Genomic DNA, 27,598 nt, shown 5'->3' on the forward strand with positions numbered 1-27,598 from the left:
CAATGCCGCGACACGGAAATTTCGAATCCGAGCGCAGGTGTTGTGTCAGTGCGCGTCAGTTGACGTGTTTTGCCCTCGACGTGGCCTTCCAAATACTTCTTCTTGTACTTTTTTCGTCTTCCGCACAGATTTGTCGTTTTCTTCCTGTTAGTCCTACTTTTTTTGCAGGACAATGGGCTATCAATTTGAAAGTCCTCAACTGGAAACAATACGCACCAGACAAATAGGTCAGTGAATACTGTTTTCTATTTTTTTTTTGCCCATTTTGAAATGTGTTTTTCTCATAATAGGCGTTTCTTGCTCGAGTTTCCTGCTAGTTTTTTGACTTTGGACGTTGATTATGATTATGTTGGTCATGGAAAGGTGATCATTGCTATTCTTCACTCAGAATATTTTTTAAACTCTAAAGACTGCGTTCAAAAGTATTAGTACTGCTGACATGTAATACGTAGATCATATTTAGCAGCTTCATTTAGAAATGCCAAAAAAGATTATTTTTGTCTACTTTGCTGATATATTCGATACAGGAAAGCAATAGTAGCATTAAATGCCCCGGAAACCCGAAGGGTTCGTTTTACGGATTGCTTCCAACTCACTCTGACTCGACAATTTCACCAGTTCCAGTCGGTGCATATTTTCAATTCCAACCTTTCGCTATTTGCGTAAGAAATTAAATCAATGCACAAATCATTTCTGTACATCTATATACATATCTATTTGTTAGCGTAGTTCTTACATTTTGATTCGAATAGTCTTGAGGTCATTTGACAGTTGTGAAGCAACGAGGGTCATGCTTCATATTTTTCTCTCTATACTAGATCTTTGGTAAGCTATTCTGGTTCTTCTAGAGATTTCTGTCCTCAGTCAGATAGTAAATGGAAGGAAGACCTTCGAAATTGTTCGAAATTTTAATGAAAACAAAATGTGAAATTTTGGGCCATGTGTGACTGTAAAACTCTATAAGAATAAATGGGAACAGACAGAAAAAGAAGGATAAGACTATTTTTCTATTTCTTTCCCTCTCAGTCTTGTCTTTGCTTCTTCACCCTTTTTTCCTTCTTTTTTCGTATCGCTTTTTCTGTATAAACTGCTGAAGCATTGAGAGCTTCTCCGCTGTTTTGCAATTTTTAGCCAAATCTTCCCTTAATTGACTATGTTTAGAAAATCATTCCTCTCTTTTTTATATGGTTAACACCGTAAAATTTCAGCCGCGCTGCGCAATGTGATTAATCTGAATCAACCTATAACGAACGCTATGGTTTCGGAACCAGTGTGGAAGATTTTAATTATGGACAAGCTCGGCCAAGACGTAATTTCACCACTTTTACCGGTCAAAGTCCTGCGAGATTTAGGAGTGACGTTACATTTGTAGGTTTCTTCATTTATTTCTGTATCCCTTTAGTTTCACTTTTGTTTCTCTTTGTAGATTGGTTGGCTCGAAACGCGATCCTCTCACAGATGTTCCAGCTGTTTACTTTGTTTCCCCTACCGATGAGAATATTGATCTACTTTGCGAAGATCTCAAAAATGCTATGTATGACAGTTTCTATATCAATTTGATTTCTCCACTCTCTCGCGCCCGTCTCGAAACTCTTGCTTCTGCAGCTGTTCAAGGTGGCACCGTCGGGCAAGTACAAAAAGTGAGTAATTTTATTATTTCCCTTTTTCTCCTCTTTTTTCCCAAGTATTGTTCTTTTGTAGATTGTTGACCAGTATCTCAATTTCATTTCCTTAGAAGATGATTTGTTCGTGTTGCGACGATTTAGCGAGAACAGTCCTATGTCGTATTTTGGTAAAGTTTCCCTCGTTTTCTTTGATCTCTTTTCTTTCCCCCCTTAGTATTGCTGTAGTTGTCTTCTTATAATAAACGCTTCAAGCCATCAACGATCCTTCAACTTCTGATGATCAGATGGCAGCATTCATCGATTCTGTTGCTGATGGATTATTTGCTGTTTGTGCAACAATGGGAGTGGTACCAATTATTCGATGTCCCAAGGACAATGCGGCTGAGCATGTGGCTAAGGTCTCTCAAGATTCTTCTTTCAAGTAGCCAACATCATCGGGATTTAATCTTTACAGCGCTTGGATCAGAAACTTCGTGACAACCTTCGAGATGCCCGTAATAATCTTTTCACAGTCGAAAGCATACGCGCTGGTCAGTTGAATGCCAGTCGACCTCTTCTGTTAATTGCGGACAGGTCTGTTCCTTAATTCCCGTGAATTTTATTATTTCCAATCAACGCCGTTGTCCACTTTTTTGGATGAGGAATGAGCAAAATAGCTGCATAGTAATTTCGTTCCTTTGGAGTTTTATAAGTTTTGATATTTAAAGTGGAGAATATGCGATCAAATGTTGTTTGCCTTTGCTTATCAGATTGCTCTAAATTCGTAAACATTTAGATCAGCTGATCTGGCAACTATGCTTCACCATACGTGGACTTATCAAGCTCTTATTCATGATGTGTTGGTGAGCGTTTTGCGGATAGCCCTACTGACTATGACATATTTGGCTCTTTCCTTGCAGGAATTAGACCAGAATCGTGTGACCATTAGTGAAAAATCTGGGAAGAAGAAAGAATACGACATGTCCAGTGGAGGATCAGACAAATTATGGACAAAGCACAAGGTGACATTTTCATTCACGATTCTATTACGTTTTCGAATGACCTTATTTTGATTATCCTCATTTGTTGCCCTTTATTATTAGAAGATTTTTGCTTCATTTGCAATTATTTTGGTTGGTTCGTTCAATTTCAGTCCACAAAATCAGTCTTTTTGAGGGCAGCGCTTTTCCGCTTGTGGCTGAAGCTGTTCAGGAGGATTTGGAAGCTTACAGAAGTAGCGAGGATGAGATTAAGCGTCTGAAGCATGCTATGGTGCGTTCCCGTTAATTTTGAAAGAGATGCCTTCTACAGACGTTTAATATTATTTCTGATCTTTTTTGACTCAAAGTGTACTACGTTTTAAATCATTCTTAGATAAGTAGTTTATGAACCAATCATTCCTTTTTTCAACAGGATTTCTTTAATATGGAGAGTTAGATGATTCCATAAACAAAAGACAAAATAATCGACAATGGCAATTTTGTGCTCAGCATTCTAAAAAGCTTATTCATTATTTTTTTCCAAATATCTTGTTTAGGGAATGGAAGGTAATGAAGCTGATGCTGCAATATCGTCACTGTTGTCGGATACTACGGCTAAATTGGGATCTACCGTGACTTCATTACCTCAGCTACTAGAGGCGAAAAGATTGATCGATCTGCACACCAATGTAGCGACAACACTTCTTGATTACATAAAACAGCGAAAACTGGACGTTCTTTTTGAGCTCGAGCAGAAACTGTTGCAGCACTCACCTCTTGGTTAGTGATGTGCATTTTTTTCGTGTTTTTGTGTTTCCAGTAATGTTTTTCAGAAATGCCTCTTCTACAGCTCCTCTCCGATATTACCAATCCAGAAGATGTTCTTAGAGTCATATTAATCAATTATTTATGTCAGGAAAATATGAGTAAGGTACGTGTTCCAAGAGGTTTAGAGGTTCTTTGTTTATGTAATTGCACGAGAGGTGATTTAACGACTGTGGTCTTTACAATGAAGAATGTAGATATTAAATTGAGCTCTTCATTATTAGTTTAGAAATACGGTTTGGCCGAGTTCACCGAATTCTTTCATCTTTATGCGCTTTTCTATTTTTTTATTTGTTTGTTAGTGTTTTTTCCTTGAACGGATAGGGTTTGCTCCTTGCTTAACAATGCTACTCAATGACGAGTTCAATTTTTCTTTTCCTTTACTTTCCTTATAACTTGCATCTATTTTGAGCCCTTTGGCTAGGTTTCAGCCTAATTTTCTCCAAGAGAATTTCCAAAAATGGGAAGAGAGTTGATCTTCGACTTTGATTTGACTTTTTTGAATGGGAAAATTCTATTACGGTGCTTTTGCAGTAAATACATGCTTCATACAGCGGGTGTTAAGTCTGTCGTAGATCCACCGCATACATGTGCAAGTACAAATCTATAAGAAAATCAAAGGGCACGTCAAATTACTTCTATTTCAGGCAGAACTAGAGGAGCAGATAAACTTTTTAAGAGAGAGAAACGTAGAAGAGTCAGCTATTCGATTTGTTCAAAAAATGAGGTTATCCATATCACTCTTTTAGATTCAAATATTTTTGCTTGGTAATTTTCCTGATTTAGATCGGTATCACAACTGGGGAAAACGGCGCCAGAAGAACATCATGGTGCTGGCACCAAGACAATTAACATGTTTAGTAAACTACTTAGCCACAGTTCCCGATTCGTAATGGAAGGTGTTAAAAACTTGGTTCCGAAAAAGCATAATTTGCCGTTGACTATGGTGAGTTGTTTTGGTGCTATGACACAGTATTCTCGTGAGGTCTTTTTTCTCTTTTCTGGACCTTTGGCATAAAAAATCTCCTTTTTCGCATATGATTCATTTAGAATGAAGATGTGGGACTTTAAGGATCATTTTTTCCTGTGCTTGTTGTTACGTGGAAAGTTCTTTACAGAGATCTGAATATGTGAATGACAAATCATGCAAATACGTTCGACGTTTATGTTTTGTTTTCGTTTTTATGTTTCGAGCAGGATGGTGATTCGATAAATTCGCCGAAATTAGTGGAATTGAAACGCCCATTCAGATGCTGGGTGTGCTTCAAATATTCGAATATCCTTAACGGTCATATTATCTTGTCTCAAATTTTTGCTTTTTTCATCTGTATTTCGTGTACCTTTCCCATTGCTCCGAATGATCTTGCGAGTATTTTGGAAAATATTAGACTCTAGTTAATTATTAGTTGTAGATGTTGTTTGCAACAATACTATCAGAACTGTTCCAAAGTATTCGAAGATTAAGCAGCGCTGATTTTTCTGACCAATCCTTCTTATTCACGTAGGTTTTGTTTCAGATTATGTCGATAGACCTGTTTTGGTCTTAAGATCCATGGAAATTTTCATCTTGCCTGCTTCTTATCAATTGACTGAGGACTAGAAATTGAACCGATGAGACTTCAAAATTTGTATCCTTACGTAGAACTAAAACTAGATTAGTTAAGCTATATCGTCAACGAAAAATAGCGACTGTACACCATCGATAACAGGAGGAAAAATAGGTACACGAATAAATGCAGTAGGTCTTTGGCTTTTTAAATCCATTGGATATGTTACCTGTTTGGAAGAAATTTATGTTGGATGCTGCCGATGCTCTATGTTAGATTATCATAGACTTCATGCAAATAAGAAATTCTTTTCCTTCATCCAAGCAAAAGAAACTCCCTGGATAAGCTTTTCTCATCTTTTTTTCTTGGTATCATTGGTAGCCTTTTGTAATCTCATTCGTATTTCCCATTGAGAAAAAGTGAGCAGATGCATTTACTCTACCATTTATTTTTCTTCAAATCTCTTCAGAATTTTCGCCATTTTTGACTTGTTACGGTGTTAGATATTGTCGCGGATCTTGGACTCTTTACCTCTTACATGTTTCTACGTGCCGCTTGTTTTTTCCGATTGTCTACAACTCATTATTTTTTCTAAACATGGAAGTAATGAGTAAGAGGATTGTCCATTTTGCATTGCGCCCCTCTTCTTCGAATGCATCACTCTTATATCGGAAACGAGCATCGCAAGGGGGATTTGTGCGTCGCGAGTTGAACCCACTTCGGCCTCCGCACCGCTTCATCGCTAATCTAGACAAATGGCCACATTAACGTCGATTGACCGACCCGATGAGGTGAACACGTGAAATTTTTGGTTAGAAGAAAGCACGATCCTCGTTTTGTTACACGGTCATAAACTTGGTTTTTTCGAACATGTGCAAGGGATTTACCCGAATTCTGGCGACCTATTTTTAACATCTCTTTTGTTGGTAAGCCCTCGAACTGTGATTTATTGCGGAAATAACCTTAAATTGTTTTTCTTCGATACAGATATTGTGTTTGGAGATTGTCAATTTTCTGAGTTAATGTCACCGTTAAAATCTCGTTGCTGTTAGAAGAAAAAAGCGATCAAAAAAGTCACCTGGAGGTCTTATAACGAAAGAAAAAAAGAAGTGAAATGCTGAATCTTACTTCTGCAACAGTCTAGTGTTGAGATTGTCCTTCCAATTTTCGTTTTGTGTAGCTGATCAACAGATAAAAAGACAGCAAATGGTTTCGAACCTTGATGTTTTTTGAGAACGAGTTTCAAAACCTGGAAAACTGATGGTTACAGTAGATTTTTCAGTGATGAGAAATCACTTGAGCTTTTTGGTCTCCATTGTGTTTAACTTCAGATGGTGGATTCTCTGGTGACCCCAGCATCGTCGTCAACAGTTGGCATCAACCAGATGATGGGTGCGACGCAGATCAATGAAAGCAATGAGTTATGCTATTTGGATCCGAAGGTTATGCACGCAATGTCCAAGGAGTTCGTTTCTTTCGATTCGGTTGACTAGCTTCCAGTTGGACCCTTATCAGTTGAACTATACTTAGCTTACTAGTAAATATCGTTGTTTTCCATTAAGCGCGACGAAAAAAGCTGGGATTTTGTAGCGCAAAAATTATTCCATGGTAATTCCAATCTTTAGCTGCGAAAGTCAGTGAAGGAATTTCTTCCAGCAGTTGTGTCGGATATGAAAAGAAAAAAAAACATGAGGTTTACTAGAACAAAATTTCATTATAAAAAAACATATGAAGTTTTCTAGAATACAATTCCGTCATCTTTCTTTCAGATGTCTTTGTATTTAAATTAACGAATAACTTATCGAGACCACCAAAGTTGTAATTGATCTCTCGAAGTTGGCGATTTTTTTTTCGAGAAATCGAGATCTTTTGTTTTGGGTTTTTTTGAGTGCGCTTTGATTTGAGCATATTTAATTAGTATGTTTTTAATGAATGCAAAACTAATGAGATGAATTAGCAATGTTAGCTGAAGTTGGTTCCAGTTGAGTTCTCCAATTTTCATAATAGGTTTTGCTGAGGATTCACGTAGGGTCGATACTGCATTGATATTTTTTAAGTATAAGGAACAAGGACCAGTATTGAATAATTGAATAATACCTTGCTGATATTTGAGGAAAGAAATCATCTTTTGAAGCTATTTCGTCAACTTAGAACAACTACCTCAAGATTTTTTTCCAGTAAAAAATGGACAAATTTGAATGTAGCATGCTTGCGCGAGAGGTGAACACTTTCGCCTAATTTTCCGGAACCTGCCTAAAAATGAAGAGGGGTGATTCGGAACTTGATAGATTGATCGAATTGCTATTACCCTGAAAGAGCATTTTCTTGAAATTCATGTCTTCTTGGCTGTAAAATAGTGTTTTTAGTTGCTGGAGCTCATGGTAAATGTTGCGAAACTGATTTAAATTGTGCGTAATCCAAGTCAAAAACATTGACGTCCAAGAAAATTGTTTTAAAAGATTAGAAAATACACGGGAACAATCTAAAGGAAATCTCTCGGTGATTTTGTCGTCGAAAATTATTTCCATACTTATTCTGATCGTGAGGTTTCTTCAACTATGATTACGACAATCATAGTTTTCTTTCGATGTCCGTCTTTTACAAAATCATGAAAAAAAAAGGTTTGCGAAGGCTACACCTGTGGTGGTGCATCACGAGAACGATATCATTCCCTTTTTGTTTTACCGGAGATCAGCTTCTAACGCATCAGAACGTGGTCACGACAAAGGCCAGTAAACATTTTCTTCATGAATTAACGAAATTGAGTAATAGAAAGGTTATCGCTTAACGAATCCCATTCGCATATAGACTCAGCTTACAAACTGTAACTTGGAAATCCCACTTAAAGAAATATTCAGCCATCCAGTTATTTTCCCTTCTTTTCGAGACCAACCCAGGAATCCATTTTCGAACAAAGAGTGTTGAAGATTTCTGTAAAAAAGGCTTAATGTAGATTGAAATGCTTCACTACCTAAATCCTAGCAACAGCTTTATATGGGAATACCCAATTAATTTTATTTGATGGTCTGTTTTTTTTGCAGCACATCAAGTATTGCTCGTGCCCGCCAACCACCTCCACAGGACGTTATACTATTTGTTATTGGCGGAGGGAATTACGTGGAATATCAGAATCTTGTCGACTACGGTAAATCTAAGAATCTGCAACGTGTCACGTACGGATGCACAGAACTCGTGAATCCTAGGCAATTTACTGACCAGGTAAGTTGATTCGTTGAGAAAAGTGTGTGAGCATGAGGTCCCATATGGCTCTTTTCAATCCTTTTCACGCTTTCAATCCCTCTCTTGCATTGCGGCGTTGTTGGTGTTGTCGTCTTGTCACAGCGTGTAATACGATCCGAAGAGGAGTCGGCTTGCCGGAGAGATCGCTTTTTACGTATATCAACTGGCGCTATGATCAAGTGCAGTCAAGGATAGCTTTAAGTTTTAAAGGCTGTAATCCGTGGAACTTCTGACGACTTATAAGTGTCTTTCCCTACAATAGATCGACTATCAGTGCATTTTTTCTTCGTTTTAATTTTTTTTTGCATACTAAAGGAATGCCTTTGAAGTTTCGAAAGTTAGTTAGAAACGTTTACAATTGAAAAGGAGAAGTGGAATGTTTAGACGAAACTTCGAGCTATATTCATGGTAGATGAAGACACTTGTCGCGAGAGCAGATGGGGACGTTAGTTATTTTTATCAGAAGAGGGATTTTCAAGCCTTTTTAAAACAGCGACATTGGACAGGATGTCACAGTTATAATTTGCTGGATAAAGGGTCTGTAGTATGATATGAAAGCAAGGAATAAAATAAGTAAAATAATAGATGAGTAGATACAATGTATGTGATATTTAATATATGTAGTATAGTAACTGATACAATGAAAGATATGTATATAATCTTTTTGTATCACTTTTTCGTATTTCACTGGTTTTGTTCAGCTGTGCTCTTAGTTTGTTGCCACAATATAACAAAGCAAAAAAAAGGGTAACGAATGCGGCCACATTTTATAAGATCCTCATTACACTTGCTCAAGCTTCTTTTCTCTATCGATATTAGATCGATTATCGATAGTAATCCGTAACTTGAACGAAAAAAAAACAACAAACAGAAAAGTAGATAGTGGATAGGATTGTCAAAGTCATGTTAGTCTGAATTTTTTTCCATATCAAATTCAAATTTCAAAGAACATTGCCGTTTCGATCAAAATTAGCGATTCTGCTCCAAAAATTCTGAGCTTCCAGGTTATTACGAAACCGTAAACCACCGAACTCTATATAAATTACTATTAGTCGTGTATTCAGTCGATTAACGTGAAATCCATGGTGCAAATCATGCGGGCAAATTCAATAACTCTGAATTCACATTATAAAATGAGCTGTGAAACGGATGGAAGTTGTTATTCCTATGCTGAGAAGACCTCTCTATCATATGTTCACTTTATATAATAACAAGGGCTACGATACAGCAAGACAATAAAATGTCTCTGGCGTGTCAATCCACTCGGGATGCTCCAACGCGTTTTGCTGCAATTCGTAGCCGTAGAGGTTTGGAACGCGTGTTGACCTCTACAACTTTCTGCTGTATATCAAAACAATAGGATTCGAAAATATCTTTAGAAGATTATAAATTGCACTACCTTCGAAATTATTTGAGTACTAGTATTACGAATACTTGTAGCATTAAATTTTTTCTCATTTGAACAGCATTGCGTGCTTGAAAATCTCTTGAAAGAGACGAGAAGCGCGCTTTCAATTCTACAAGGAAAAATAGTGGACTAGCTGTGATAACCAGGAAGCCGTTGGTTTTAAATTTTTGTTGCTGTGGCTCACGTTTGTCTTTCCCTTTCATGACAAATTTTAGTCAAAACCCCCAGTGAGGTCGTGCAAAAGTTTACTTAATTCGCGTAATTTTATTTCTTTACTGTTGCCAAATAGTAATACACAAACAAATAGATTTCTCTTCTTCTTTTCATCGTGCCATCTTCGTTTTGTTGTTGTTTTTCTTTTAGTAATCCATTAGATTCAAGTTCCACATTTTTCACACGGAACGTACACTATGAAATTCTTATGTATGTTGTTCTATCTAATTACTAAAACAATTTCCGGTTCACTTCAGCTGACCATTATTTCGTTTCAGGGTCCTCGAGCGGCTGTTTGTTTTTAGCATAATGGTTTCCTCTTTGCATTCTAGATATTTTACCTGATTGCTTTTCCTCATTTTCTGAGAAAGCCCAGGAATTGAAGTTCTGACGAATTAAAAAGAAAAGTTTGTTGGCTTTTATGACTCCCTGCTTCTCTTTCTCCGTATTTGAAAAGTAATATTTTTCGGCCGGAGAGATTCATAAGTTATACCTACCGTACTAATAGAAGAAAACTCCTATAATTTTTTTTAGCAAAATAAATTTCAAGGCTTGTTAGCTCTATCTTTCCGAGAGCTTGCTTTCATGCTCATTTTTGCACTCTGAAATATATTTCGGCGCTCTTAATTAGGTTTAGTCAACTGCTTCTCGGAAATGTGGGCGTTGATTGTTGCGTTATGTGTCCTCTATTCGATATGCTTTTAGGATTGCTTACGTCAATTCGCAAATTAAAATGATGGGAAATGTGTTCAGTTGAGCAGTTTTTCAGAGTCTCTCTTCCTAGAAATTTTGGCTTTGCAGTTGCACGATGAAATCAGGAAATTTCACTCAGAAATCCTTAGCGCTTTTAGATTTTTTTTGATGATCTAACTTTTGTGACAAAATTATTAATGACATTAGCAGAAAAGATCTGACTGGCATAACAAACCAATATACTATTCAATACACGTTGCCAAGATTTCAACCCTCAAGGCCTCAAGAGAGGGCTTGTAGAGTATTGAGTTTCACTCACTCTTTCCTCTATTTTTTGTGAGAAGGTAAAATGAATCTAGTTTGTATGACAAATGAGACTACAATTAGCACTGGAACGTAGCCTCATTTGTTATCGAATGCTAGATTTACCTTTTAAATCACCTTCACTTCCTTAGTGAACATGGAAGAAAAACGTATAATAAAATGTCTCCCGTTATTGAGCCGATATTTATAATGTAGAGAATAAGGCATTTAACAACGATAGTTCACTTTGATAGGGTGGTATTTTAGCGAATCTAAGGAAACAGACTAGTTGTGATATAGTGCAAATTTTTCATATTCCATCTTTAATCATAGCTTTTGAATTTTTAGAGGACTTCTAGGAATTCTGCTATTCTTTTAAAGGTGGAATATCAGGGAATAGCCGGTATTGGAATCTCTCCACGAATAAATAGAAGTAAAGCTGTAGTTCACGACTATGAGCGTGATCACACTCAATGCCGTCTAGGAAAAGGTAATCCAGGAAAAGAAAGCGTGAGAGACAGTTGTGGTTCCCTCTATGTAACTTGTGAGCGGTAGAACGGAAAACGGGAGAGGGATTCCCTCTCCACGCAACATTTTCGATCCAACAATTACAAATAGGGTAAGTAGCAGAAGTTCTCCGGCCTGCATAATCACTGACGCGTTACGGATTACCATTATTCCACGGCCCGTAATAAGTTGCATTGTAAGTGAAACGGGTGCAACCAATACTTCTTTGGATGTTGTTTTCCGGATTAATAGAAGAAGTAGAGCGTGATTACGGTCATAATTATGAAGTACCGCTAACTGCCTACACCATACACCAGGTACACCTCTAACTAACGCTAACTCTATTCCTAGTGAAATCCCAGCATAGTCAGTTTCGTGGTAATTTAGCTGTCTTTGATGATAGCGCTCTTTTCGGGCCACTTATCTGTTTGAAGTCAGAGCATCTATTGCCATTCTTCCGAGTCCATTGGGATCTTTTCGAATCCATTGGGACCTATCAGAAATTACTTTTATGGTCTGTATGAATGAAGATTTTCTGTGGATAGTCTCCTGAGGTTTGGTTTGGTTGTTTCTCCTCCATATCATGACCAGACACCGTAGGGAAATCGTTGTGGATTTCTCCAAGCTGTTTGGATTTGTAGCTGCAGTACGTCTAGTCTGGCTAGACTGCTCCGTTCCCATCGCTATGTGTGGCGTAGTCTCATTGGGGGGTTCACTGAAATAAATCCGCTGTGGCGTGTAGCGCATATTTTGAGCTCACGACTGATGTCTTTGTTCAGTCTCTTGTGGGAATTGAGATTGGCAGAGTCTGACTGGTGTGCACTACAGGATGTTTACAGGATTTATTGTGAAACTTGAGGGGAAAAGAAGCTGAAATATGCTTGTTGAGAGAATTGGGCAGCAATGTACTTGAATTTTGGAAGGAGAAGCTAAAGGATGTAGAGAGAATCTTTGAACAAAGGGAACTTTGACGTTGAAACAGAAATAAATTCAAATGATCGGAATTTTCTTGTGCATAAAAACGTCTCGGATATTTCGAATCCGTGTTTTCATGAAATTTCTTTGTTGTCACTGCCTGATGGTGATGGTGTAGCATAGTGATGAGTTTTCGGTGCATCTGCACGGTTGGTGGTTCAAAATCGCCGTGGGTTAACTCAGCCTCTCATTGTTCCGGGTTCCATAAATTGGTGCCGGATCTGCCTGAAAGGATAATAACACCGACATGATACATCGCGTATGCAGCCTGTAGATTACCTTTGCGTTCATAAACCTCATACAGTTGTGGGTTGAAGTCGTACTCCTTGGCGTATCCCAAAGAGATTGATTATTGGTGATATTTTATTTGTTGTCCTTTATAGGCATTCTTAGAATAACGAGGTCGACATAATTATTCTGGGTGTTATTTACACAATTTGAACGTCGGATGGATGAAGCACAAAGACAAGAAGTTCAAGCATCGTCTTCACTTTAAATGGTTCGAAATAATATCGGAAAGGGATTGATAAAATGGTGCCAAATCTGTCTAGGAGAATTGAGATCCTTAATACATCGGGTCTAGGTGATCCTGAATTGAGATTGGACGCGTTGGTGCACCCCATATGGGAGTGATCAACGCTAAGCAATTTGGCGTTTAGCAAAAATGTGCTCAATAATCGTTAAGATGTCTACTCGGGTTTAACCTAGCTGTGCAATGGGTCCTTTTGCTACACTAATCTCAACATCTCTTCCGTATCACGCTGTATTTTTTAAGACTAAGCTTTTCATGCGCTTTCTTATTAGCTTCGATTCGAGAAAAAGATCACTGAATCCCCTTCCTCTTTCTTCCATTTCTAGCTGTTGGGAGCACTGTAAAGGCTTAGTTGTTGTGAAAAGCGGCAGAATTCCCATCCGTCATCGTCCTACTCTCACCCCTCGTCCTCCTCGTCCCCCTCCCCCATTGCGTTTTGTTTGTAGGAGTAACTTCGGTTTTTTTTTTGCAGCTATAAAAAGCACAGCTGAACTTTATTTTTTCGTTTCATAGTCTCTTTTATGCCAAATTTTCTTCCATAATTGAAGTACTTTCATACAAAGGAAATGTATTCGATTTTTAATGAGGCTTTGTGCCTAGTCTTCTCAAAACAGCAATATTTTAAATAATTAAATGTTTCATAATGGAAGGAATGCGCCTTCAATGCATTTAACAAGAAATGGGAAATGTTTGAAGGTGGAACATTGGGACGTAGCAGCAAAATAAAATGCGCAAGCAACGAATAGAGTTGTAAACCACAGCTTGAAAAAAGAAGAGGGAAATTCGTAGAACGAAATGAAAAATGAAGAATATCGTAAGAGAAAAGTAAGAAGAAAAATTGTTTAAAAGATGTAATGAAAAAAGTACAACACTTGTCATCATAAAACTATAAATACCTTAAAATTAAATAAAAATAATCTGGGTAAGATGTGAGGTGGTTCATATTTCTTTCCATGCTTGACACTGATCAATTTGTCCAACATTTGTTTCTCGGATAATCGGTTTTGTAGTCTTCTCGGATAATATCCGTCCAAAATGATTTGTAGGCTCTGGGCTGATGTGGAAAATAAGTCTTCAACTAGTATGGTTGGTATGAATTTTTCCTAAATTGTTTTGAATCGCCATTTGGTGCGATCCTGAATTGCCTTCCCTATAGCGACGCATTTCACATGCTAGGCACGTTTCATCCTTGTTTTTCTCTGTTTTTTTTTGCATAAAATTTGATTCTTCAGCGTAGTCTTAGTTCGGAACCAAGAAATTCCTAACATCTTCGTCAAAGATGTATTTGGAGACCGAAATTTTTGAAAAAATTCGCGCTTTTTCTCCCCTTAGCGTACTACTCATCTCATTTTGCTCTGAACGCTGACGTTCGATAAAGACGACGACGACGACGGCGAGTTTACCCTGGAGAACACGCTTCGCTTTTCGTCATTCATAATTTTGATTCGTGCATGTAGCGTTGACATGTGCCAGAAACGGTGAAGTATCGTGACAAGCACGTGCCTCCAACGACTACACGCTGCTTGGAAAGTGTTCAGTAACACCATAATGAGCAACTGGCATATTGTTTTACGTCGTGATTCGCAAGTCTTAGTGGTGAATCCTTATTTTTGGTTTAAAAACTGCATTCCTCCCGGGAATTTCGCTCGAGTTTCTGCTTGAACTATGTGGTGTACACTAAATTTGTTGGTTGTAGAACTCTTAGTATTCAACGAAATCTTGTTCTCTTTAACGCAAATTTGAAAATCACAAAATTAGATACAAGATAATAATTGCTTCAGACGAGAAATAAGGGTTTCTCCAAATAATATAAAGTGAAAGAAAAAAACAATTTTCAACGCTCGTTTGGTAGCTCCTGTGCCGAACTAAAAGTACGTTAGGTCTAGACGTTAAGCTGTACTCACGGTCCCGAAACTATTGAAATAATCGACTATACGCATCATTTTATTTCTCTTCAGAAAAAAATATATATGTAATTTTTGTAGACAGTTCGTAGAACAATTAGAGACACTTGCCCATGATTCCACCTTATTTTTATCGCAAACAACTGCATAATATCATAAACAACGTAACGTAAACTTCTGAACACTAAAGTTGTTTTTTCTTTCATTGAAAGTTAACAATTAAGAACTGCCATGTTTTTCGTATGCATTTAAATTTTCCATAAGTTTATTGTTTCTTGATTTGTTTTGCTGGAAGGTTGATAGGGTTAAAGGGGGATCGATTCTTTGGAGCTTTATCTTATCTTTATCGATCTTCCTGTTAACCATAAATCCATCTTTGAAGCATTACATAAAAATTTTTTGTACGAACTGAATCATGTTTGCCCAAGAGTTCAATCGTTATCAAGGATAACGATTGAACAACCTACCATCAAGTTTTTTTGCGTCTCCAGTCAGCACTAAACACTTGTTTTCCAGAGCCGCTCTATTTTCTTTGAAATATTGTGCAGCATTTTTCTTTCTTCCACTGTAAATAGTCCAATATTCCATTGTCCCTCGTCTCTTCGTCCTTTCGCAAATCTGATGAGAATTTCGCATTCATACGGCGAAAGATCACATCTCTTCTATTCCAAGAACATACGTTGGATGGACAACGTCTGACAACGACATGTCGGAGATGTTCCTAATTGTAATTGCTTCGTCGCCTGTGTGCTTCCTTATGAAGGTCGCATGCGTGCGCCTTAAAATTTTTGCGGAGCTAATTTTTTGGATCGATCGATGTTTTGTGGGAGGAATACAATTCCCTTCTCTTTCTTCCGCCCTAGAAACTTTTTTAACCTCCGTTGTTTTTTTTTCTCCCAATGAAGTACCGCTGCTAAACAGCGTTGAATGTAAGGACATCCGTTATGCGTATTTCTGTTGGCATGGCGTTGATTTCATCTCTGACTGAATGATTGAACATCCTTTTTTTTTTCTTTCACCCCAATATTTACATTTATACCATTCTTATTTTTTCAAATAATTGTAATTTTTGATATTATACAATTCATATGTAGTCTGTGTATGAGTTGAAAACCATCCGTATTTTTATGAGGGAGATCGATTTGGCTGAGGCTTTGCGATACAAATAACTGATATGAGATTTTCCATTTATTTTCTCATTACTTTTACTGCTACTTGTTATCAGTCAAATTTTTTAACTTAATTATTTAATTTAGCTCCAGTTATTAATTACTGATCAATTATTTGTTATACTACTATGGTTATCATTTGACGCAGCTATTCTACAGTAAATTCTTTGATTTTCCGACAACTGCTTGTTTATTTGATGTTTTAGCAAGGGCTTAGTTTCTAGTCAATGTTCTTGCGGCTAGTTAATATTGGTCAAGGTTTTTAATTCAGGGAGATGGTACTGGGTTTATTTTATATTGTATATTTGATGGTTTAAAATTTATAACATCGAACTCGAGAAAAAGTTAAATAACGCCTTTAATGGCCTGCGATTATGAGGGGACTGTTAGAAAGTTACAGTTACATGTTAGAAGTGAGAAAAACTCTTTTTTCATCTGAAATAAATAGCAGTTCCCAGAAATTTGTTGCTACAAAAGATTGTGGTGAAAACAGTTCGAAAACGTCGGATTTAAGCAGAAGAAAAACAGCTCATGAAAAAAGAACAACAGCAGCTTAAAGGCATCACCCCACGAATCTGGGATGGTCGAGTTTCGGATGGGTTATGCCTATACGGGTTCATAGATTGTGAGAAGGGGATGATTCCGACCATCTCTTCCTAATCTCCGTAAAAAAAAACGGCCCGGAAGATGCGGCGCGTGCTCAAGGCTGGCGCGCTCCAATACAACTCTTCGTAGACAACAGCGCCCCAGAACGCTCGAAGCCAGATTTTCCGGGCTTTTTTTACGGCGATAAAGGAGAGATGAACGGAATCACCCCCCTTACCATAATCTACGACCCCGTTAGGCATAACCCATCCGAAACCCGTATCACTCCAGATTCGTGGGGTGATGCCTTTAAGCAAGGAGTAAGCATAAGCAGGGGAAGCCTAAGCATAGGGATAATCTTTATCACTGTTTATGAGGCCGTTGTTTTCATGGCCTTCATTGTTCAGACCTCTGTAATTTCTCTTTCTTCTCATAGAAAATCATTGTTGGTCGTTCTATGATTTCAGAAAAATGAGAATATAATGAAGCAAGAACCCGTATATTCCACCTGAGCCTAACCATTAGTACGTGAAAAAATCTGCTGCTTTCCTCTTATAATTTCTTGTTTGAGTTATTTAAAATGCTTCTTAGTAATTGTCTTCGATAGAACAACTAATTGTAGTTCTTTCGCGTGTTCGTTGTTGCAATTTCGTGAAAATTACTTTAATTCTTCAACTTTTTCTGGCTGATTGCTTCCTTGACATCTTTATCTTAGTCTTGCTCGCGACCAGCGATTGACAGAAATAGACAAGTACATTTTCTCTAACATTTCTACATTTCACTTTTTTTCTTCGCTGCATTTGCCTTCCATGTTTATTACTCTTCACTCTGAATAAATTGCGCAATTCTTCTTTGCTTTCGTTCATACTGGAAGTTTCGTGCTTGAAAGTCCGTTGGGATTCTGCTCAATGTCACATTAGATTCATTGATAAGAATATTGAAGGGTACAAATGTGTGCAGAATGGGTTTGCAGACTGTTCCAGTAACCCAGAAGTTGGTCCTAGGAGACATTCTCATCTCATGCAACTCACAAGCGTAACTTTTGCTAATCGGTTAAAAAAGGATAGTTAAAGGCAGCATTCCAGGAATCTGCGGTGGTGCGAATTTCAGGTGGAGTATTCGTATACGGAGTCGTACATTATGGAGACGGGGGTACTTCCGCTCATCTCTCCCTGCATCACTGCAAACAGAATGCAGTTTTGTACGACGCCATCTATGCAACGCCCCACCTCTTGCGCCGCCTCCGCCCTGCGATTCGTCGAAAATCAATTCGGACTGCCCCGATAGGCAGTAAGGGGCGCTACGCGTGCAATGGTGGCGCGCTGCAATAGAAGACATCGTACAAAACAGCATTCAGGAGACGGTTGCTTGCAGTGATTCAGGGAGAGATGAGCGGAACCAGCCCGGTCTCCATAATCTACAACACCGTATGCGGATATTCCACTTGAAATCCGTACCACCCCAGATTCGTGGTATGTTGCCTTTAAATAAAGCGTTGAAGGGATTTCCGATGTTGGCTTCTTTTAGCAATAGGTAAGGTTTGAGATGTAGTTTGCAAGTTTCGCAGCGAAAACGCGCGATATTCACCACAGATGTGCGTGTTAGAACCCGCGAATCCAAACTACCGAGGCCTCAGTCCAGCCTACGATGCAACTCTTCACCCTGCTTCGAGTGATTACTGATTAGTGAATCTACTCTACGCGGATTCAAATTAGAACTCATACAAGTTTAAGGGTTGCTTCGTCGGAAAAGTGATCATTTCGGATGTTTCTTTTTCATTTGAATCCTGCAGTTGTAAAAAAGTTTCGTATGTTCGTTGTAATGCCTGTTTACTAAGTTCCGCGCTATATTTGTTTCAAAAGAACCTACCATAGATGATTGCTCTGTACATGTGCTGTCTTTAAATCATATCTCTGCTAAGGCATTTTAGGGATTTTCCTTGACGTTCTAGTTCTAGCAATGTTCGTATGAGGTTTCATACGACCTATTCGGTGGAAATGTGTACACGATTAGCACTCGGATGTCATTCGATAATTCCTGAGAAATTGACCGCTTAGACTAATTATTTGTGCGAAAGTAGTGAGAAAAGAAGAAGCATAATTAAACTGGGTAGAATGGGGAAATAAACGTTCATCGTTCATAACACAGTACGCTTAACTACTAAATCAATTACTGTGCTAAGAAAAAATTGCTTTGAGAAATACAATACAAATGAAATGATGAAATTGAGACGTCTTTTTTTCGAAGAAATGTGAAACAGCTCGTTAACTTAAGGTAAATAGAGATGGATTTTGTAAAATAAATAGAAATTTCAGTTTGAGGTGCTTTTGTTGTGGCATGAGAAACCTTTCGGGGACACTAGTGTAGAATATCGTCAGCAGTGGTAAAAAAGTGTGTGTGATTAATAAATTCGTTTCAAAGGTGCTGCTGAAATTCTTGCAGCTCCAGCTAGGTTGTATCCGTAATGCTATTGCTTATTTTATCTCCTTTCTTGACTATTCCACAAGTTTTTTTTTTAAATTTCATTTTAAAGAGTGCACACTGTCGTGTGATATGTAGAATGAAACTGTAGTATGCAGTAAAAGCTGCTCAGAAATGTTTCTGCTGTGAATTACGATTGTGATTTTTTTCTCGTCTTAACACATATTTCTTGCCTTTTCATCCCTATTGTGGGCTGATGCGGCTGTTACATAAATCCGTATGATAAGTTGCAATTGGTAACCTAAGTGTAATTTTTTTGAGTTCTTCGTCTTGTGAGATTGAAAGTGTGTTTTCAATTCGAGGAAATGATCATTACATGGCGTAATTCTCAAGCATAAAGTGTATGCGCAACTTGCTCATCATTAATCAAAGTTCTTCTGGCGGACTCTCGTACTGAAATCCAGGAAATTCCACAGTGCAGAACTTCTACATAACTAACTGTTTTAGAAGTAATTTGGCAAATTGTACACCGGTAGATTGCGAAGTTTATTTTTTCTACACACTCAATAGTTCGAGACCGCTTTAGGCAAGCCAATTCGTTCCACCTTTCGGGATTGATGGATTGGTACCAGACTTGTCTGGAAAGGTACCAACATTAACTTGATACATCGCTTTTCCCTCGAAAATCATTGTATAGGCTGCATAAATGTCCACTAACCTCAGCGATTCTGCTGAATTCATGTTGTTGGGGCATCCCATAGGGATTAATTACCACGAACAACTTTATCCATCTATATTATATTACATTAATTTGTTGCCATTGGAATTACTATTATTGAATCTTATCTTCTGCCGACAGCATATGTGTGAAGTGTATAGTTTCGTTTTTCATCTGAGTACAAACACGTTTAGAGCCCACAAAAAAATTGCTTCATATTACCAGATTTTTCTGGTTGTTTGGATGTACATTGTTGACTTCTAGCTGAACAATTTCGGCCAAAGATCGACTTCTTGATTGTGTGTTCCGTGTAGAGCGCTTTTCGTAACTTTCACACATTAAGTCCTGGATGAGAAGTCCAGTCGAGACGACATTCCCACCACATGGCCGTGGGCATTCTCATCTTCTTGCTTCACTCTACTTTTTCTCTCTGCTCATCATAAGCGAGTAGATTTTTTTCCCTGCACATCGCATCCTTAAACGAATTGCCTAGTTTATCCGAAGAACCTCTCCCGGGGCGATCGGAATGGATGAGCCAGGTGCAAACTTGGCCGTGGGCACCTTTTAGGTGCGGGTCGAGACACAATCTAATTTCCTCGAGAGAGTGTTGTTTTTCTTTCTTTTGTTGCTCTACATAGGAGATTTGCTTCTATAAGAAACTGAATTATTGCTGAGGTCTAAATGGCTGTCACTCTCAGCAGTTATTCTATTATTCAGAATATCTCGGATAAGGTTAGTTATCGGAGGAGCTCGTCCTTTCATTCGATTTCTGGAAAACGTCTAATTGAGGTAGAGTTCAGAATGTCTGAGTACCCTTATACTTTGCTCTTGGGCGTAATGAGTCGGTGCTCTTGGAATCCTTTATGCACTTCTTAATGCTTGGAATTAAGCTCATGTTAGGGTGTATTGCTTGTCCTCAAAAATGTATACGAAATATTCAAATTTGTAGGAGAAAAAGTTTTCAAAACTAATTTTGGTGCTGCTTCTTTTTTTCGAACAGCTGCTGTATGTAGTTTATGACCAGAAATGTAATAATCATTAGCAAGTTTCTCTCATCATCTCATTTCTTGTTGACCGTTAGAGAGCCACTAGAGATCAACGAAGGTCTCCATTTTCCGGGCGAAAATCTGCGAGTAGGTGGATTTTAGACATCATTTTGCTCCCAGTTCTTCTTTTTAAGGCGTTTCACTTCGTTTCTCAAATCCTCCATAAAAGGCAAAGATCATTGATACAAGAAATTCCGATGCCGGAACGTATAACGATGTCACGAATCAAAGAAGATGTCGTACGTTTCGTCATTTGATACTAAGCTTAGTAATCCGAGATGGCACTTGCTGCCTGAAAAGGGCATTAGTCCTCTAAGGCATGTTCTCATTGTAATTGAAAAGGTACCGAACATTCCAGTGCTACCATATCCATTCTTTAGATAAGTGTGGTTCATCGGTAAGGATGGGTTTCATCTGTGGATAAGATGCGTATTCGATTCTGCTTTGTTGTGCTAGCGCATAAGAAATAAACTGTTCAATTACGAAGATTGAAGACGTCATAGGGTGAAGGAAAAAAGTGTGGTTAAGGGTAAAGCTATGCTTTTGGTGCCCCTGTCATAGCTTCGTTTAAATGAAGGATGAGAAGCGAAGTTCAAGGAAAGACTGACTCATTACAGAGATTGACATTTCGTTCCTCGTTTTTCTGTTAAATTCATCGGATTATTAGTAGAGTACTGCATGAAAACGCCATGCAAATACGAATACATAAATTTGTAACTATAAGCTGTGGAGAATTTCGTACTGTCTTACTTCTGAATGACTTTTGTCATTTGATTTAGCAATTGTAGTTATTTCCTACTACTCGACATTGAAAATATTGCCGCTAGGACTTAAAAAATATGAAGCATAGTACTCTCCAGACGCAGTTCTCCACATTACGTTCAGTAAATAAACCCTGGTATCCGTTTATCTACCGTAGGGTTCTGGGTCTGGGAAAAGGATCTCGCGTGAGGATTTCTCACCTTCTGTAGCAGGAGTATGACCTGCCAACCCATCAGTCCTCATGCTTTAAAGGGCCAGCCTTGTTGTGTAAAATTCAGGCGAAATTCTAGTGACTTCTGTTCCATCTTGTTCTTTTTTCTATTTATGGCACACCTGTAGGTGTTTCAATAAATAAATAAATAAATAAATAAATGCCGAAGGTGTTCAACTGGATGAGGGCGAATCGTGTGCTGAAACACCCGCTCTTTCTCTACTTACTCCCACTTCCTTGCCCACATCTTCCAAATAGCAGACGCGTTGCGATCGCCTCCCATTAAACACTCTTAAGGCCGGTGATAAGTATTTAACATAGAATAATTGCATTAATATTAGGAATGAATTCTCAGACACAATTTGACCTCTTAATAGGAGAAAATATTTCTCGCACTAAGAGGTTAAATTATATACGGTTTTTTGTGTGGTGAAAAAGCGTGGTTTGCTGAAGAATTGCACCTCCGAAGCTAGGAATTTGTTTCATGATTTTAGTCATGCAGCTGCGTTATTTCATGCGTTACGGGTTGAACACATGATAGAAGGCATCTTAGTATTCAGAAGCGAAACATGATCGAAGTGTTTTTTTTCGTTGTCCGCAGTCGACAACTCTAAATTGTTGAGGGATTTCCTAATACAATGAATAACTTGTTTTTTTTTTCTTTTTCTTTTTTCTGAAGATGAATATATTCTGGTGGAACATTAAGATTTATAGATGGATTTAATTTGAACGTGACGGAGTGCAACACAATAGAAGAGGTTTGTGCACCACTTGCTAGTTACTTCGAAACTGTTTGCACTAGTTAGATGGTTCGAAACCGTGGGTGAAACTTCTTTCCTTCGATGATGGATTGATTGATTGATATTAGACTTGTCTGGAAGGAGAAGGTCTGGTTTATCAGCTGACTCCCACAAGTCTTTGTAAAGGCCGCATACGCGTTTATTAACCTCCAGGATTCGTAATTAAGCGTTAATGCATCCTAAAAGGAAAAGGATCAACACTAGCAGCTCTTTTTTTCTTCTTTTTAGAAATTAAACATGACCTTTCTCTTCAGCAAAACTACCACGATGAGTATTATATGTGTTTTTTTTCTATTAATTCTTCTGTAATCTCTATTCTATTTACATCTATCGTACTTTTAGTCACTAACATTTGCTTCGGAATTGTAAACAACTATGAATCAACAATCTATTCAACGGATTCGATGTTTTAGACAGTGCAACGTTTTTATGGACCGGCATTGTATTGGAGCTTTAGAGGAATTAGCACAATTGAATGCAATCCTATTGAGAAGTGGCCACGAAAAATTCGATGAAAAATGATGCAGTCTAGATGTACTTATGGTTTTTCCACAAATTAAATGTCATGAGCAGCTGTCGAAGCCTAAAAAGGCGGAAGAGTGGCACAAAAGTTCGATTTTCATGTTCGCATCTGGCTTTTGATGAGTTTTTTTTTTTTCAAAATAATCATACTAGAAATTCAAAAATTAATTAACATGGCGTGAATTGAGGAACATTTCGCGTAACTTCACTGCAATTAGTAATTTCTAGTACCTTTTCCTTTTTGCGTGGAACTTTCTGAGTTTATGAAGGTGAGGAAATTCTCCTGTCTACCCATACCTTCAAAGGCCCTTACCTAAACTGGGGATTGCGACAAGGCGTGAAATACTACCTGCACATCTAGGAATCAGAGACATCAAGTGTCTTGAGGCATCTTTACTACCCAGCAAAACAACTCTTTTCAACCACAGAGGCGACAAAATGAAACCTCGTGAAGTAAATTAATACTGAAATTGCATTTACGAACTTTCAACAAACTCTTAACTATTAACAGCTACGAACTATTGAAATCCACTCTTCGAGAGACTCTACTACGTCAAACATCTGGGTGTAAATAGTTGTATCGTTGGATAAGCTGATGTAACTGGTGGTCTAAATGCCTTTCACGTCTTCGCTGTGACACTTGCAAACCGCGTTCCGAACCCTATCCAGTACTTGCGACCCAAAATCGAAAGTTCACCCGAACGCTGCCATTTGATTATGAACCGCTTGCGGGTTATACTGACTTTGATGGACGACAGTATCATAACGACTATGAGTGTTCTGGAAATATTCTCAGGAAATAAAGAATCCAAAATATTTCATTTGAGTACTTTTCTGTTTAACGAATTGGCTGAAAATATTGAAACATTCGATATTGGTCGATGTTGGCGGGATCTCGATTTTTTTGTCCCCACAGAGCGAATGGCTTTGGTCTAGACCCTAAGGACTAGATTTTGGCCGTGTTTTGTTGTGGTCATCGTTCCCCCAAGGGCACGATTCATCGTAGTGGGCGGAATAGCATGGCGTAAATATGCTGACAGTTTCGCACATGCGGATAGATTATGGAGAGCTTTGAGTGTACTAGTAAGTATCTATTAGAGAAGTTGGTCTTGAGCTATTGGGTAAGCAGTGCTTTCTTCCACATCTTGAAATGCTAGATTCTAAACATTTCTTTACCCTGTGCTGCATCTTCAAGGGTTTTTCTCGTTGAATATTTATGACCTCTAGGCAACGGATGACTTCTTGTGGTTTATTGCCGTAACTGAAATAAATTCTTTATTCGTAATGATATCACTGTCTAAATGAATTAGGTAGGTGGCCTGAAGTCTCCTTCTGTTTGGAGTATTTTTAATTTCTATTAAAAACATCAATACCAACATCATAATTTTTATGGGATCTAGAGAAATTCTCTGCTTCTGCTGCAATTTTAAAAGTTTATTGTTACCAACTATTTCCTTTTAAGTTTAAGTTTATCCGTGAAAGTTTTGTTGCTATGTTTTTTGTTAACAACACCGAACGAAGCGAATGACATGCGTCATTCGCTTCTGTTGGATCACAACTGCTGACTGAGGTCGTAAAAAATTGCTTGTACGAGCGACTTCGACTTACAATTATTTTGCGAGTTTTGCAAACTTCCATGAATTAGCAAAGAAATTTTTTGGATACTGTGCTTTCCTTTTGTTAGATCACTAGAAATCTTGTGGATGAAATCGGTTCCAGTTTTGATTTCCAGGTGATAATTTTTGGTGTAAAATTTCCAATTCATCAGTCTGTAAGAGAAGGAAGGGTTTTAGGATTTAAAGGCAGCATACCACGAATCTGGGGTGGTTCGGTTTTCAGGTGGAGTATCCGTATACGGGGTCGTAGATTATGGAGACTGGGGTGGTTCCGCTCATCTCTTCCTGAATGCTGTTTTGTACGATGCGTTCTATTGCAGCGCGCCACCCTTGCACGCGTAGCGTCTCTAACTGCCTATCAGGGCAGTGCGAATTGATTTTCGACGAATCGCAGGGCGGAGGCGGCGCAAGGGGTGGGGCGTTGCAATAGATGGCGTCGTACAAAACAGCATTCTGGAGGCAGCTGTTTGCAGTGATGTAGGGAGAGATGAGCGGAACCACCCCGTCTCCATAATCTACGACCCCGTATACGGATACTCCACCTGAAATCCGCAGTATCTCAAATTCATGGTATGCTGCCTTTAAATGATGCCTGCTCTGAACTGTTATACTGTCGGAATAAGGCAATGGTCTTCCAAGAGAGGAAATTTTCGACAGAAATTTCTGAATGAGCTCCACTGAATTTCGCTCATATCGGATTTAGCAACGTTGCAGTACTTTTGAAGGGTTGCCCTGCATGAATAATCTGAGCAGTTTTTCGCTTTTCTGTTCTTAACATTGTGACTAGAATTATGCAATTGCGAGGACTTCGTTTTCCATTTTTTGTACTTCGCATTTTTAAATTCTTCGTTCTTATCTAGCTAATTCAATATTTCTATTTTTTCCATCATATTCGCATGCACATACAACATATTTTTCGAATAGTACAATAGTTGTGAATATTTCACTGTTCGATTTCTTTTTGAAAAAAGAATGAAGTCTGGTTGGATAGGAGCATTGTTTTCACGTTCCTTTTACAGCAAGCTTCAATTGAATTTTTTTTAATGGGGTAATCAGTTAAAAACGGTCTCAAAGATCTATAGTTGATTTACATAATATTCTTTCCTGCAGAAAATTTATGAAATTAGAACTTAAGTGTCAAATGCTTTTCCATACGTTACATATTCTTCGGTTTTGGAAGCTACGATATGTGCACAGGAAGCAAATGGTTCTAGTATATTACTTGTGCATCTTGACAAGAAATTCCCGAATAATCGCTACCGTACATCTTCAGGTAAAGGGTACTGATGTGGTTGCTTCCGTCGGTTTTTTTTTCAGATTTACTAGTGCTTGAGGATGAAACTGTTTAATGTTGATCAGCAGTTGTTTCAGCGAAGCATCAACGGATTGGACCTTAGTTCAGAGGGGTCTAGGTCCATGAGATCGTCCTTATTCCGTTGTTTGGGGTCCAGCCGATGTCTTTTGTCAGTGTTTTTTTTTGCTCTCGGATAACGTGTTACCAATTTATTGAGCTAGCGGGATGAAAGAGTTGGTTAATAGTTTTGAACTATTGACAAACAAACAAACACTGTGGAACCTCTTACTATTGTCTTGATCGTGGTGACCAACAAATCGAGGAATGAAAGAGAAAATTCTCCTTGCTCTGAATTCTCAATTGAGGATTGCTAAAATTCCCCGCAGAAACTTGGATTTTTTTTTACTAGTGCTTCGAAATGATAATAAAGGTGACGGAGATTGATAAAGTTTTGTTTCTGAACTCACTCCCTTCTCATACTTTCTTAAAATTATTTTCAATGGTGCGATCATTGCAAAACCCCGAAAGTCTGGCATAAGCCGAACATTCAGGCGTACTGTAACATAAAACTGGTAATTTGTCCGAGGGAAAATCATGATGCCTCAAATTTGGCATGCTAAAAATACGTTGAAAATAGTCATGTGGAAAAGGAGGGCTCTGTTATGGTGGGGATTGTTTGAATCCATGTATTTTCCAGAGCAAGGTGTGTTCACATAAATTCCCCCTCTGACTTCTGATCGCAACCTGTGCGAACACACCTCGTTCCCCGTGTGAGAAAGTGAAATAAATGCGGCCGAACGCGTTCCTTGCAGAATAATTCCACTACTTTTTGTTACAGCTCACTCGTCTCGGTCGAGCGCTGCAGTAGATGATGGCGCAGGACGACTCCGCCTCATACGATCATCCCTCCCGAGTCCGCCGGCTCCACCCCTCATCGCCATCTCCTCACAAAAGCGCTTCTCAATGCTATTTGACTCTTCTTTTCGTTCGTAGTTCGACTCGATGACGACTTCCTTTCCAGCAACGATTAGTTTCTGTTCTGTGATAAAACAAGCACACTTTATACAGGGGTCTTGTGGATCTATACATAGTTCTTATTTATTGCTTCTCACATGTAATCATAATCGCATGTCCCTTTTTTCGAAAAGTTTATTCTAGAGTGCATATTTATTGTTGGGAATACATTGAGAGGATTTTTTTTATAAAAAAAAAAACATGTGATTTTAAACATTATGTGAACAGTCTACGGAAGGAATGTATGTAAGTGGCCCGGAAGTGTCCGGAACTCTAGAATTAACTCGAGATGATTGAGTCTGCATATCCAGTCCATGTATGGCTACAGAATGGTTAGGTTGTAGTGATTGCATGAATATGATCTCACACGTTTTTCCGTTATTCCGTGCAAAAAATGTGGTGAAATCTCTTAGAGCTCTTGATTAGGCGATTTTAAGTACGGTCGTGCGGGAGGAATGTGAGAGAAACGAGGCACGCAGCCGGCGAAAATTAAAACTTACCGTAATTGGCTGGAGATTTTGCTGATTATTTTGGAATTTTTCGATTCCTGAGGTTTCTGTTGGAAAGTGTGTCACACATTTCAGTTTGGAATCCATCATTTCCTATGATTATGTGTTTCGTATGTTTAGAAAACCTCGTATCTCGATCCTGTGAACACCCAGGGCTTCGAACATGTGTGGCTCCTCGATGATTTGTGGGATTCCTTCAG

At 38.4% G+C, this 27,598-nt stretch overlaps 1 protein-coding gene across 1 annotated transcript; it reads left to right on the forward strand.

Annotated features, from left to right (window-relative positions):
- Nucleotides 1–172: 172 nt before the first annotated feature.
- RB195_009542 (uncharacterized protein) lies at nt 173–26,743 on the forward strand (the record flags this gene model as incomplete). The annotated part of the gene is made up of 16 exons (XM_064190131.1): nt 173–227; nt 1,209–1,368; nt 1,427–1,640; nt 1,702–1,792; nt 1,878–2,023; nt 2,080–2,198; nt 2,401–2,467; nt 2,525–2,626; nt 2,781–2,876; nt 3,142–3,364; nt 3,418–3,515; nt 4,057–4,136; nt 4,196–4,355; nt 6,288–6,421; nt 7,998–8,175; nt 26,714–26,743. The coding sequence occupies 16 exons, from the start codon at nt 173–175 to the stop codon at nt 26,741–26,743; spliced, it is 1,953 nt and encodes a 650-aa protein (XP_064047714.1).
- Nucleotides 26,744–27,598: the final 855 nt, after the last annotated feature.

Source organism: Necator americanus, chromosome III (genome assembly GCF_031761385.1).
Source record: "Necator americanus strain Aroian chromosome III, whole genome shotgun sequence".
In the NCBI taxonomy this organism is placed as follows: Eukaryota; Metazoa; Nematoda; class Chromadorea; order Rhabditida; family Ancylostomatidae; genus Necator; species Necator americanus.